The sequence below is a fragment of the Podarcis liolepis genome (genome assembly GCF_965112155.1).
Source record: "Podarcis liolepis genome assembly, chromosome: 8".
Lineage (NCBI taxonomy): Eukaryota > Metazoa > Chordata > Lepidosauria > Squamata > Lacertidae > Podarcis > Podarcis liolepis.
This window is the reverse complement of record NC_139560.1, coordinates 56,926,783-56,939,270: the sequence shown is the minus strand read 5'-3', so window position 1 is coordinate 56,939,270 and position 12,488 is coordinate 56,926,783. Positions and strand designations below refer to the sequence as shown.

The 12,488-nt window shown below is 38.8% G+C and overlaps 1 protein-coding gene across 13 annotated transcripts in view; it reads right to left on the bottom strand.

The window, feature by feature from the left end:
• Nucleotides 1-12,488, bottom strand: part of ATP9B (ATPase phospholipid transporting 9B (putative)) — a 114,607-nt gene that overhangs the window by 89,232 nt on the left and 12,887 nt on the right. For 4 of the 13 annotated variants that reach the window (XM_083518580.1, XM_083518575.1, XM_083518578.1 and 1 more), the window contains exons 3-4: nt 6,408-6,558; nt 1,578-1,691 (exon numbers count right to left, since the gene is read on the bottom strand). In XM_083518580.1, the coding sequence (XP_083374706.1) occupies nt 1,578-1,691; nt 6,408-6,558 (265 nt within the window). Of the gene's footprint in view, nt 1-1,577; nt 1,692-6,381; nt 6,559-12,488 lie in introns of all 13 variants that reach the window. The other 9 variants (XM_083518581.1, XM_083518582.1, XM_083518576.1 and 6 more) reach the window with 4 other exon arrangements.

The window sequence follows — 12,488 nt, the reverse complement described above, 5'->3', positions numbered from 1 at the left end:
TTCAGATGAATTCACATCTAAAAGGCAATGGGATGGTTCATATGCAACAACAAACTGTGGGTGTGTAGCTGTGTTAACAGAGCTGGTAGAACCAATGCACACTGGCACCCCACTCTCTCTTTTCCTGGTTCAAGATACATCATAGTTTTCCCTTCTGTGCAGCTTCAGTTTGTGCTTGCTCTGCAAATCAGGAACAAACCCTGGTTTTCAATTCTTATTTAGAGAGCAAGCACAAATCAAAGATGACTTGCTTCAAACCAGGAAAGGAGGAAGGGCATTCCAAGCTCAAGCGAGGGGGAAGCATATGAGCCAAAGGTTCAGGCACGTAACACCAAAGCATGGTTTTGATGTTACAGCTGCACCAACCCATGGTCTCCAAGACATGAAGCTGAGGTGCATGATTAAAATCATCAAGCACACTTACTTTTAAATAAAGGTTGAGATGTAACAAGAGAAGACTAATCTCCTAAACGAGTTTTTCTTTTTGCCTTGAAGGTGGGTAACTTGACTTTGGTTAAAAATTATAGTGAGCCAAAACTCAGTTATTTAGGAGTAAGTTCCATGGAATCAATTACTTCCAAAAATGTACTGAAACATTTGTTTTTAGCTGCATATACTCGATCAGATATACCAAACCTTTGGACTATGTGTCACATGTAGACCTTATAGCATTTTTTTCTGGAGTAGTTATAAAAAAGTTTGGGCAATTCCCTTTGAAAATAAAATCAATAACCAATGTTAAATGTAATATCCTGGCTATAGCCAGATACTTCCAATGTTTTTAGACAGCATAGGTAGAATTGTAGTTCTTAAATTATAGAACATACAAGTTGTAACTTTTTATTATAGATAAAAGTATATATATATATTTTAATGTGCTTACTTTTCCCAGACACACACAGGTCCATTTAACATGACAGTCACATTTCTTTTGATCTGACTTAGTTCAGATGTAACACGTCATGATCTGTGAAGCGTTGTTAAGAGACCAGGAGTACCCCTGCAATTCCTCTCCTTTCCTCACAAGATCGTATTCTCCTTTGCTCCCTTCTCATTCAAAATCCCCAACTATGGTTAGTGTTGCACATAACCATAAGTATCTGAAACTAAATAGACTTCAGCGTCTGGTTCAAAGCCATGTCGTTTGACATTAGCTCTGAAAAGAGAATGGAGATCATTCAAGTGAGAAAAGGGAGAAGCATGGAAATCAGAAGAATACTCCTGATCTCTTAACCATTAGGAAATAGGAAATGTTTCTTCTGCACTGAGTGTCTTTCATGTGTGGTAGAGGCTGGTGTAGTGGAAGAGAGCCACAGGGCTGATCCCCAAAGCTGCTGTCAGGGACTGGGATGGGACAATGGCAGAGGTGGGCTTCATGAACACACCAGCAGAGCCAATCCTGTGCTCTTGCCAGCATATGTGCACAGAACCAACATCACTGCCACTGCTCTTTCCAGGTAAGCTGCCATGCCATCAGTGTTAGGAGACAGTTCTATACAACCACACTGGCCATGTGCACACAAGCTGATAAATGAAATATATATATATATATATAGTTGTATAGCATTTTTGATTACCAGAGGAGCCCAATAGGTGTAGAGGTAGCCTATTTTCAGCGCTGGTACGAACTGTGAGCAGGAGACTACGAGAAAATAAAGATTCAAGAAAAACTTGAATTGTTCATATAAAACCTAAAAGTGAAAGAAAAAAGAAAAACCAGGAAATGGTGCTTTCAAAAACATTTCCAGTATGCAGAAACTTTTTTTATGTAACAGGAACTTTAATCACAATTATAATCAATAACAGTTTCTTTTCCTTTTTTGAGTGCTGCTTTCAACATGGCTTGAACTATCTCTACTATCACAGAAAATCAATCAATAGTAACATGAACATTTAATGATGATGACTATTCCAATATAAAATATTAAATAGAAAATTCATCCATAATATAGGCATTATAGTATCTAGCATTTATTGAAGCACTACAGAATGTTCATTAGACAAAACATGTGTTATCTTAGCAATACTTAGCAATACAATAAGCTTATAAGCAGAGTCCAAACATGTAGAGGAGGGTATCCTTTACAGGAGCCCAGACACTGATAAGGGGCACCCTGTAATTTAGCAATGGGGGGAGGGTAAGTGTTTGGTGGTTACTAATAGAATTATAGAATTGTAGATAGTCAGCAAGCTTCGCTAAGAATTGTTTTCAGGGTAGATATTTTATTAAACAAAACTAGCACACGAGGAAGGTTGGGTAACAGTGTGAGCCATAGCATACTTTTGTAAGTTTAGAAGAATAATTTCAAAATTAAAAGAGAAGCTTCTGGGTCATGTGGCCAGCATGACTAAGCCGCTTCTGGCAAACCAGAGCAGCACACGGAAATGCCGTTTACCTTCCCAGCAGAGCGGTACCTATTTATCTACTTGCACTTTGACGTGCTTTCGAACTGCTAGGTTGGCAGGAGAAGGACTGAGCAACGGGAGCTCACCCAGTCGTGGGGATTCGAACCGCTGACCTTCTGATCAGCAAGCCCTAGGCTCTGTGGTTTAACCCACAGCGCCACCTGTGTCCCAAGTGGTGTGTATGTAGGAGAGGCCAATGTTACTCATCCTCAAAAAAATGTTTGAGCTTCTAAAAGATACTTCAGTTATATCTCCATAATACAGATGGGGAACTAACCTGAGAAAACAGTGATTTGATTAATGTCCTCTAAATTCATAGCTAAAGTGAGGCCACTATTCAATAACAAATGTGATAAAAGAACAACTCCAGTATTGTCTAGCCATTAGCAACAAGAGTAATGAATACAGAAAAGAAAAGTACATAACCTTCCAAAAAGAAAGAGTTATAATATAAGAGGAAACAGTATGCATATAATCAAAGTGATACAAAATAGTTTCTCTGGGTTGTACTGTACAATAAAATCAGCATAATATAACCTGTCACTCTACTATTATCCCTAGCTAATTTCCCCAAGTGAAAAATGTTAATATTGTAATTTATTTATGTTTAAATACATTTCCTTTTTTAATATGAAAATAAAGAATGTTACCCCAAAGTCTGCATGTGGGTAGAATGCAAACACAGTGCATTCAAATGTAAGCTCCAGACAAACCAACGTATTATAGAAATTTCAATACAAGGGAAATTCAATTGGTTTAGCAGTTATTACTGATTTACAAGTATGTGTACAAATGCTAAGAGGAACGCTACAGAAATACTGTGTTTATATTTACAATGAAACTTGATTATTCTGTTCTAGAATGTTTAAATTCTTATATAAATTAATCTCAGCAGGGTAACAATATTTCCTCCCTCACCACTAATTAATTTAAAATCCCAGTTAGTATCAATTAATAGCTCAGTAATTTGCATTCATACTAAAGCCAGAATAGGATTCCAACTGTGCAATTACAAAACGCTTTCAAACTATTCCATTTCCTAAGGAAAAGTTTAAGAAAAAATATTCCAAGACTAATAATGCATCTGGACTATGCTGTGCCAACAGGTGTTCACAAATCATGGCTGATCTTTGCAGGCATCAGGACTCTGCCTAAACCCCTGAAACACACATTGTGCATTTAACTACAGTAATCAATGTCTAAATGTATACTTAATGACCTTTAGGAAAACGTTCAGTGTAAATAGAGAAAATTTTGGTTTCATGCAATGAAGATGAAAATATTTGTCTGCATGAAAGCAGTTGACATTAATACTCTCAAAAGAAAACACATTATGGAGTCCACATTATGGACTCACTTTTTCTTTTTAATAAAGAAGGGGTTATAAGTAATATCCTTGCATGTGCCAGCTAGCTGAATAATGTTGGTGGGTTAGGGGGAGTGTAAGGAGAGAGGAAAAAACCAGTGCACAAGGTTTACAAAAATCTGCATTCTTACTGAAATTAAGAATTGAAAGACGCAGCATTCTTGTCAACAAGTAACCAACAAGATAATTTATTACTGTGGAAAAAGGCACAGTATATAATGGCCTGTTTATTTCACACTCATTGAAACACCTCTCCCTCAAGAGTTACTTTTCAGTCAAATATTAAATTAGAAACTAACAAGGCTGGCTATCCAAAGAATCAATGCTAAAGTCATAGAATTTACTGAAATCAGTCAAAGAACAAAAAAATAAAGCCAAACTGTGCCCTTTTGTGATTTGAACAAAATGTATTACAACAAATTATTATTGCCAGTGTTGAAAAGAATTCTGCATCTTGAAAACCATAATAAGCCAAAAGAAAATCTGAAGAGACAGAACATTATTTTAAACTGGATTTAGTTAATACAAGGTTTTGTTATATGCCTATAAAACACATAATAGCCAACACCGTATAAAGGTTTCTTACATAAAAACAATTGCTACATTTATGGGTGTTTTTGTAATCTGTACCACTAGCCATACTGGGGAATTAACTTTCCAACCACTTATTCTGCATTTAAAGTCAACACTCTGAGAGGAACATTTCAACAGAGATGTGAAAAACAAAAAAATAAAAATAGGAGGTTGGTTTACTGTGAGCTCAAAATAAGGGAAAATATTTCTCCCTCTCTCATTAATGCACAATTTAGTGCCACTAGGTAATACACAGCTTTAAAACTGCAAAAAAGCAATATTAACTCTTTAAAATTTCTTGGATAAGGAATGAATGTGAATAAAGAATATGTATACGGATTTTAGACCTGCTTTGTTATTCACATTTTATACTTAATAACTGATTACCAAATACTAAATACATGTTCATATATAGCATTAATGTATACAAGCCACAAGTTTACCCAATTAAAAAAATGAACACATGAAGCACTCTCACTTCTCTAAACGTCACCCTTTGTGTTTTGCAGAAAAAATGTTAATGGGACAATCCTATACAGGTCTACTAAGAAGTCAGTATTACAGAGGTCATAGGAGCTCACTTCCAAATAAGATAGCATAGGATTGTAGCCTGCAGACAGGTCTTTTTCTACTCTTGTGTTTACTTTGACCTGAAGGTACATACAATACAATGCAATGCTTCCAGCATGGGAACAATTTGAAGTCAAATTTATACAGCCTTCAAATCGGACACACATTTTACTAAGAGGTCATTTTACATGTACCTATCCTGAAGCGTAAGATTAAAAATATTCATTAACAGGTATTTTAAATCACCCAAAACCTGTAGGACCAATCTAATAAAATTTAAACACTTAAAGCTATTTTTTGTCTTTGCTGGGAGATGTAATCATATGCTTATCTATCCTACTAAAATCAATGAAACATAAACATGCTTAACTTTGTCTGGATCATGTCATTTAATCATGTCTTAAAACTGGTGTGCCCAATGTGACGCCTGAGGCCACAATGGCACCTGTAAAAAGCCCTCACTCCCCCCTTCACCACTAGTTATCTTCCCCCACCTCATACACCTTGGAAGTCAGAAGATATCAGTCTGAAAAATTACAGTCAAGATGGGGGCTTTGTTGGTATTTCCTCTTTCAGCTCACTAGCCTTCCATGCTGAGATTGGCCCTCCAACAGAAAACGTGGGAGGGGAAACATTTTTTTAAGAAAAAGGTAAGGTGTAGGAGATTACCCAGGGGGTATGGAGAGAAAAAGGAAGAATGGAGCAGCCAATCAGATGGGGCAGGGTAAAAAAAGGAAGGAAGGAAGGAAGGAAGGAAGGAAGGAAGGAAGGGAGTATGTGTCAGAGTGTACAGGGTATGTATATTTGTTTTCTCCCGTCTTTTCTATGTGTCTCTTCCTTGCTTTGTTTCCCCTCTCTTTTCCGGGTTTCTATGTCTGTTTCCCCACCCCAGGGTCTGGAGGTCTGGGTCTGTGTTTGCCTCCCCCCCCCCTTATCTCTGAGGGCCTGTCTTGGGCATTCCCCCTCCCAGCTTGCATTCCTCTCAGTGCCCAAGAAACACATGCATACAGTAGGAATGAGGAGAGGGCACTCCCTACAATTTGTGACAGTTCAAGCTCAGAATGGCAACTTTTTGAAAATTCCAGATGTGCCCACAGGCCCCGAAATAATCTGCTTTAGAAGATTTTAACTGTATATATTGTTGGGCGTTCTCTTGTTATGCTGTTTTATTGTTTTCCTCCAAATGTTTTATTGTGCCCTTGTTTTTTTAAAGAAAATATATACTTGTGATCTTTTGATGAAGGGTAGTAGACAAATTAAATAAAAACAATACCTAAAAATAAGTTGCCAGTCTCTGCTCTTCACAGGTAATCATCACTGATCCCACTAATCACTTTAACCAACAAGCACATTTCTCAGTGGGAAAAGAGGACTGCCTTCAAAGGATTGCACAACTTATCATTCAAATTATTTGTTTTAAAATATTGTAAGACATACAATTTATAAGGGACATAAACTAAGCCCACCTTTAAGGAATCATTAGTAGCCTTACCCCAGGTATAAATGTAAAGATATTGTATTTTTGATTTTTTATAGCATTTCTTGGATATTTTTCTTCGCATTTTTCAGGACATCCAAGCCATACTGTGCGTGCTTTGAGTTCTTTCTTTCTCCGGCAAATGTTTATGAGCCAATCACAGCAACTGCAAGGAAAAAGAAAGCTATGCTTTAAATGTCAGTATAGTATATTCAGCTTGCTAAAAGGAAAGCAGTGGTTCTTAAAGAAAGTAACTCAGTGCAACTAACTGATCTCAGACGCCTATTTTTTATACAGTATTTGTAAACAGAGTCATGTCCACAAGCTTCCTGTGTATTTTAGGAGTGGTGCTAGTTCTGTCTTAACCAAGTCGACTGAAAAGCAGTTCCATAAATTCAGGGCACAAAGCCTGGTTTTTACTGAGTTCAGCAACAAACCTAGGGAAAGGATGCATTGGATCTCTGGCACTATTTTCCTAGGCTTTGCCTCCCCCATCCCATGCACTCCCGATAGCACCTCAAATATGCTTCAAAGGGCTCCTGACCTTCCAGGAAAGCTTCTCAGAGTGAAGGCTGCTGCCGTCAGCAGAGGAAGGCGGAAATGCCACTGCATATATATGTGGCACTTTGCAACTTGGCCAGCAGCTATAGTGGACAGAGTACAGGATTGTAATTTTTTTAAGAACACTGCAAGACAAAATGTAGCACCTATATGCTTACAAAAGCTGCCCTGGTGGTCATAATCTACCGTATTTTTCGCTCCATAGGGCGTACCGCCCCGTAGGACGCACCTAGCTTTTGGGGGGGGGGAATAAAGGGGAAAAAATTGTTTTTCCCCCAGGCGCGGGGCTGGCGCGGGGGAAGCCCGAGCTTCCCCCGACCCCAGCCCTGAGAACAGCCTGCTATCCGCAAGCCTAGGGAGCCCGGCGGGAAGTCGCGCCGGTCTCCCCAGGCTTGCGGAGAGCTGCGCAAAGCCCGGGCGCGCTCTTCAGCGTGCCCTAAGCTTCGGAATGCAGGCAGCTCTGCGCAACCCTCGGGAGACCGGTGCGACTTCGCGCCGGGCTCCCGAGGGTTGTGCAGAGCTGAGCGAAGCCTGGGACTGCAGGCAGCTCTGCGCAGCTCTCGGGAGCCCGGCGCAAAGTCGCACCAGTCTCCCGAGGGTTGTGCAGAGCTTCCTGAATCCTGGAGAGTGAGAGGAGTCGGTGCGCACCGACCCCTCTCACTCTCCAGGCTTCAGCGAAACCCTGCATTCGCCCCATAGGACGCACACACATTTCCCCTTCATTTTTGGAGGGGGAAAAGTGCGTCCTATAGGGCGAAAAATACGGTATATAGAAAAGAACTGCTTTATGGCTTTGATGCAGGACTATAGATTTTAATATGTGAATTATTCAGTTTTGTTTGATTAATTTTAATTCTTAATAATACAACAAATAGGAATTAAAGACTTTCAAAATCTCTTTGTGCTTTCAATTACAAAACAGAATATTTTGAGTGAAGAATTGTTCATGAATTGGAAGGCCGACTCGGGTAACAACTATTCCTCCCCCTTAGGCAGGTGCCAAAACCTTCATCAGCTTAGCAAACAAATTACATATGTTTGAACAAAGTTTGGCACTGCTAAACAGTGGTGATGCCTGTGATAAAGGACTGATTGGCACCTAGAGATAAGTACACTTTAAGCCCTCAGAAGCAATGAGGTCTCCACTGATGGAAATAATTATAGATTTTGACAATTCAATTTTAAGTATTTATTGCAAGCAAATAGGATTCAATACTTTCAAGACGTGGATATCAGCAAGCCTGTGTCCATCTGAAGCAGAAATCCCCATCAGTTGGTATACAGAGGCTGCTGCACGCCTTTTGCGATCATGTGCCTTTTGCCCGCAAAACAGTAACAAAGGCTTCTCTGTGCAAGTCAAAGCATACATAGTTACATTCAGAGAAACATTTGTAAGAAATAATCTAAGGTTAGTATTGAGTTTACAAATAAAACATTTACACAACAGTTGCTAACAAAGGGTAGTAATGAGACCAATCGCTTAAAGAGCATTAAAAAAAATACTTTGAGTTATGAGGAATGTAATTTTTAGAGGTTGCTGTTAATATTTCTTATCTGACATTCACCATAAGGTCCTAGGGTGAGTTGCAACAATTAAAAATATATACCGTATTGGCCTGAATATCAGCCTCACTTTTTCCCAAATTCCAACCATGAAAAGTTAAAAGTGTGGCTTATATTTGAAACCTTATGGTATGCAGCCAGGAGCACGGGGCAAACAGCACCAGGAGTGCGGCAAAGCGGTGCCCGCCCCGTGCATAGTCCCTTGTCCTCTGCCCCAAAGCCAGGGAAGGGAGAGAGCAAGAAAGGGTAAAGGCCACCAACAACACAGCATGCCCCCCCCCAAGCAGACAGGAGCAGCAAGGAATAGAGCGGCTTATATTCAGGTGTGTCCCCCCCCCCCCCAATTTTAAAAGTGCAGCTTATATTCAGGTGCGGCTTATATTCGGGCCGATAAGGTATATTAAAAACAGTTAAAGCAGATGACAATAAAAGGGATAGGTTGGGTCCTAAAATATATATCAAAAGTGTCAAAGGCCAGAATGAAAGAAGTGTGCCTTCAGCATATGATGAATACACAACAAAGGTACCACTCACATATGTGGACAAGAAATTGCACACCTTAAGACAGAATGCCCTCTCCCATACTGCCATCCCCTGAACTTCTGAGTCCCCAAACACCACATCCAAGACTACCTCTGCCACCTCAGTCTAGAAGGCTGTAGTGTAGCAGGGCGGATGATACACTATCATCCCTGTCCACAATCATCCAAGACCACAAACAATTCCTTGAACCCAAGAACAGTGTGGATTGATCTCACTGCGAAGGAGTTTGAATTTCTATCGATGACTATGGCAACAGTCCTCACCACCACCCCTGGCCTGGAGCGGTCTTGCACTGCATAAGCAGGCAGACTCAGCTGGGTCAGCATAGGATATGGATTTATAGATTTGTTTAGTAAAGTTATCAAGCCCTTCCAAAATATAATTTCTTGTTACCACAGACAACGTATCAAATGGCAGGCAAATTCAATTTGGATCAACCCAGCCATGACACAACTATCACCTGATACCCAATATAATAGCTAAATGCTTTGGACGGGAGAACCAAATACTTTTGATCACATTCTAACTATACATTGAGTTTCCTTTTCATCTAATTTTAAAAAAGGTTTTTAAACAAAATCATACAATTTCAATTTATATAGCCACTGGAATTTTTTTATTAAATGTGCTATTATAGAAAAGATGCAAGGACCAATAGTACAAGAGAGAAGGCTGTTGTGTTGTTTTACTACTTACCTCTCCCATCTTTGTCTCATGTACACATATATATTTCCAGTATAATTAAAGTTAACAAAAACACTGGAGAGCATAATGAATAGCAGAATAGATTTTGTTAAAGTTTAACTTCTTATTGTAATAAAAATCTGTATAGTAACATTGTTTTTTCCTAAAAACAGAAAAAGTACCCTAGTGGCACTGATTAGAGATATACTTAAAAGAATAGCAATTGTTGAACAAAACTGGTATAGATCTTACTATTTTGCATATGAAATACGTTCTGCCAAGTCAAAAGCTGAACTTAAAAAACATTTTAAAAAAACTTTCCAGCCATTCCCACTTGTACTCATTTTCAAGCTTAACTAAAAGGAAATTACTCAGAACATTTTTTTAAAAATCAAAAAGACAATAAAAGACCCTATATTGGCATACTCAGTCCAAGGATAAGCTATTCTTTATTAAATTCTAAATAGCAAGAACTACATCTACGAAGAAAACATACTGTAATTAATGTACTCAACGGGTAGCTTTGATAATCAGGCCTAAAGCGACACAGTAGTCATGTCATTCTTAAAAGATCAGCATTTTCCCATGCCTCTGAACAACAAATGTGTTGCAGATTAACTGAAAGTGTACAGGCCATCTTACAGTCCAAATTAATTCGAGTATTTGATATCCCCTTCATTTCATATGGAAATGTTCAACCGCACCATTTTCACAGGGACAAAGTAGTGTGTCTGTGGGTATATACACATATATATCAGAGAGAACTGCAATGTACATCTCATGAGAAAGAAATCAATCTAGTCCAAAGAACTCCAGAGTATTGATCTATGTGCATTATACTTTCACAAGCTAAAAGAGAGTGTCTAAATTAAAAATGGAAGAAATAATTACAACTAAAAATGAGTTAGCTTTCAAAAGCTTAACATAGCATATTCAATTAAGTTTTATTCAGAGTAGACGCAGGGAAATTAATGGACCTAACTTAGTCAAGTACATTACTTTCAATGGGTCTACTCTGAGTAAAACTTAGTTGAATACTATTCATTGGGTATATTTTTCTGAAGGCATTAATTGTATTACAGATCACTGAAATCAAGCACAGAGGAATTCTGCCAGTTCTGAGAAAGGTAACATAGCTACTGTGCTTAACAAGCTTAAAGAAGAGAGAGCTTGATATTTTGTTGTTTTTGACACTGTAAGGATAAATTTGGGCAGAATGTTCCCTCATTTATAGGTAGTGTATCCTCAGATTTAAGATATTAGAGGAAAAGTAGTTTAGATATTCTCATTTTTTATACCAATGCTATTGACAGTTTTAAAATGCAAGCAATTCTATAATTAAAAATATCTAGAGGAAAACTGAAGTTTAGCAAGGTCTGTTAAGCTTATATTTCATGGACTCAACATCTTTAACAGTGTTGTCCTATAAGGTGTCTACTCACTTGTACAGTGGTACCTCTAGCTGTGGACTTAATCCGTTTCGGTGTGTTGCTCGCACCCCGAAAAGTCCGTAACTAGATTGCTTCTGCGCACACGCAAAGCGCGCAAATCGCTTCTGCACATGCACGGGCGGCGAACCTGGAAGTAAACACCTCCAGGTTTGCTGCGTTCGTAAGCTGAAAGTCCATAACAAGAGTGGAACGCAACATGAGGTATGGCTGTACAGGTAACTCGCAACCTATGCACATTTAACTTGTGTACATTCAGCTTTACGCACTTGGCAAAAAAACTGAAGCAAGTTTGGCTTTATGTACTATCTTTGGAACATAACCCCATGTAAGTTGAGAGTCACCTGTACATACAACTGACTTCAATTACTCCCTGGTAAATGTTAAAGCCTGAATGTATGGTTCCATCTCTTTATTGGGGTACATGAAAGAGCTGGGCTATCACATTTGGATATAATAAATTCACTATTCACAATAAGAATGGGATACTATAGAGAGGAAACATTTCTAAAAGACATAACTCGTGTTACAGAGCTGCACAAGAGATTCTGACACAGAGTTCAAGAGATACAGTTCAATTAAGTAAGGCACATGTTCTAGCAGGGCTACAAAATGGCTGCGTAACTGCTCAGCTCAGTCTTTCCTATGTGATGAATGATCTTCCTGTTTCGAAAGAGCACGTATTTTGCTTTAGATCACTGAATAGAAGGCAATACTACAAGGCTTTGCCAAAACTAGAGAAGGTGGTCTTACTGTTTATTTCTAGGCTTTGGATGAGACTGGCCTGACATGACAAAATAGTGCATGGATCACAAAATATGTATGCCAGATTTAGACCCCAACTGATTCTAATAATAATAAACAGCAGCTCAGTTCTCAACTTTTAAACAAAGCTTAATGAAAGCTGAAGTGCAATATTGAAACTTCTAGAAGTAAAGATGGCTGATTTGGTTTGCGTCTAGACAACATTATGACATCAGCATCAGAGGCCCTAGAAATTGGGCTTCAAAATTCAGAAGAGCTAGATATTTGGCTACTTTCACAAAGTACAGTGGCACCTCGCAAGACGAATGCCTCGGAAGATGAAAAACTCGCAGGACGAAAGAGTTTTTCATTTTTTGAGTTGCTTCGCAAGACGAATTTCCCTATGGGCTTGCTTCGCAAGACGAAAACGTCTTGCAAGTTTGTTTCCTTTTTCATAAAACCGCTTGAAGAGGTGCAGTTGCAACTTGACCGTGCTTCGCAAGACGAAAAATTCGCAAGACGAAAAAACTTGCAGAACGAATTAATTTCGTCT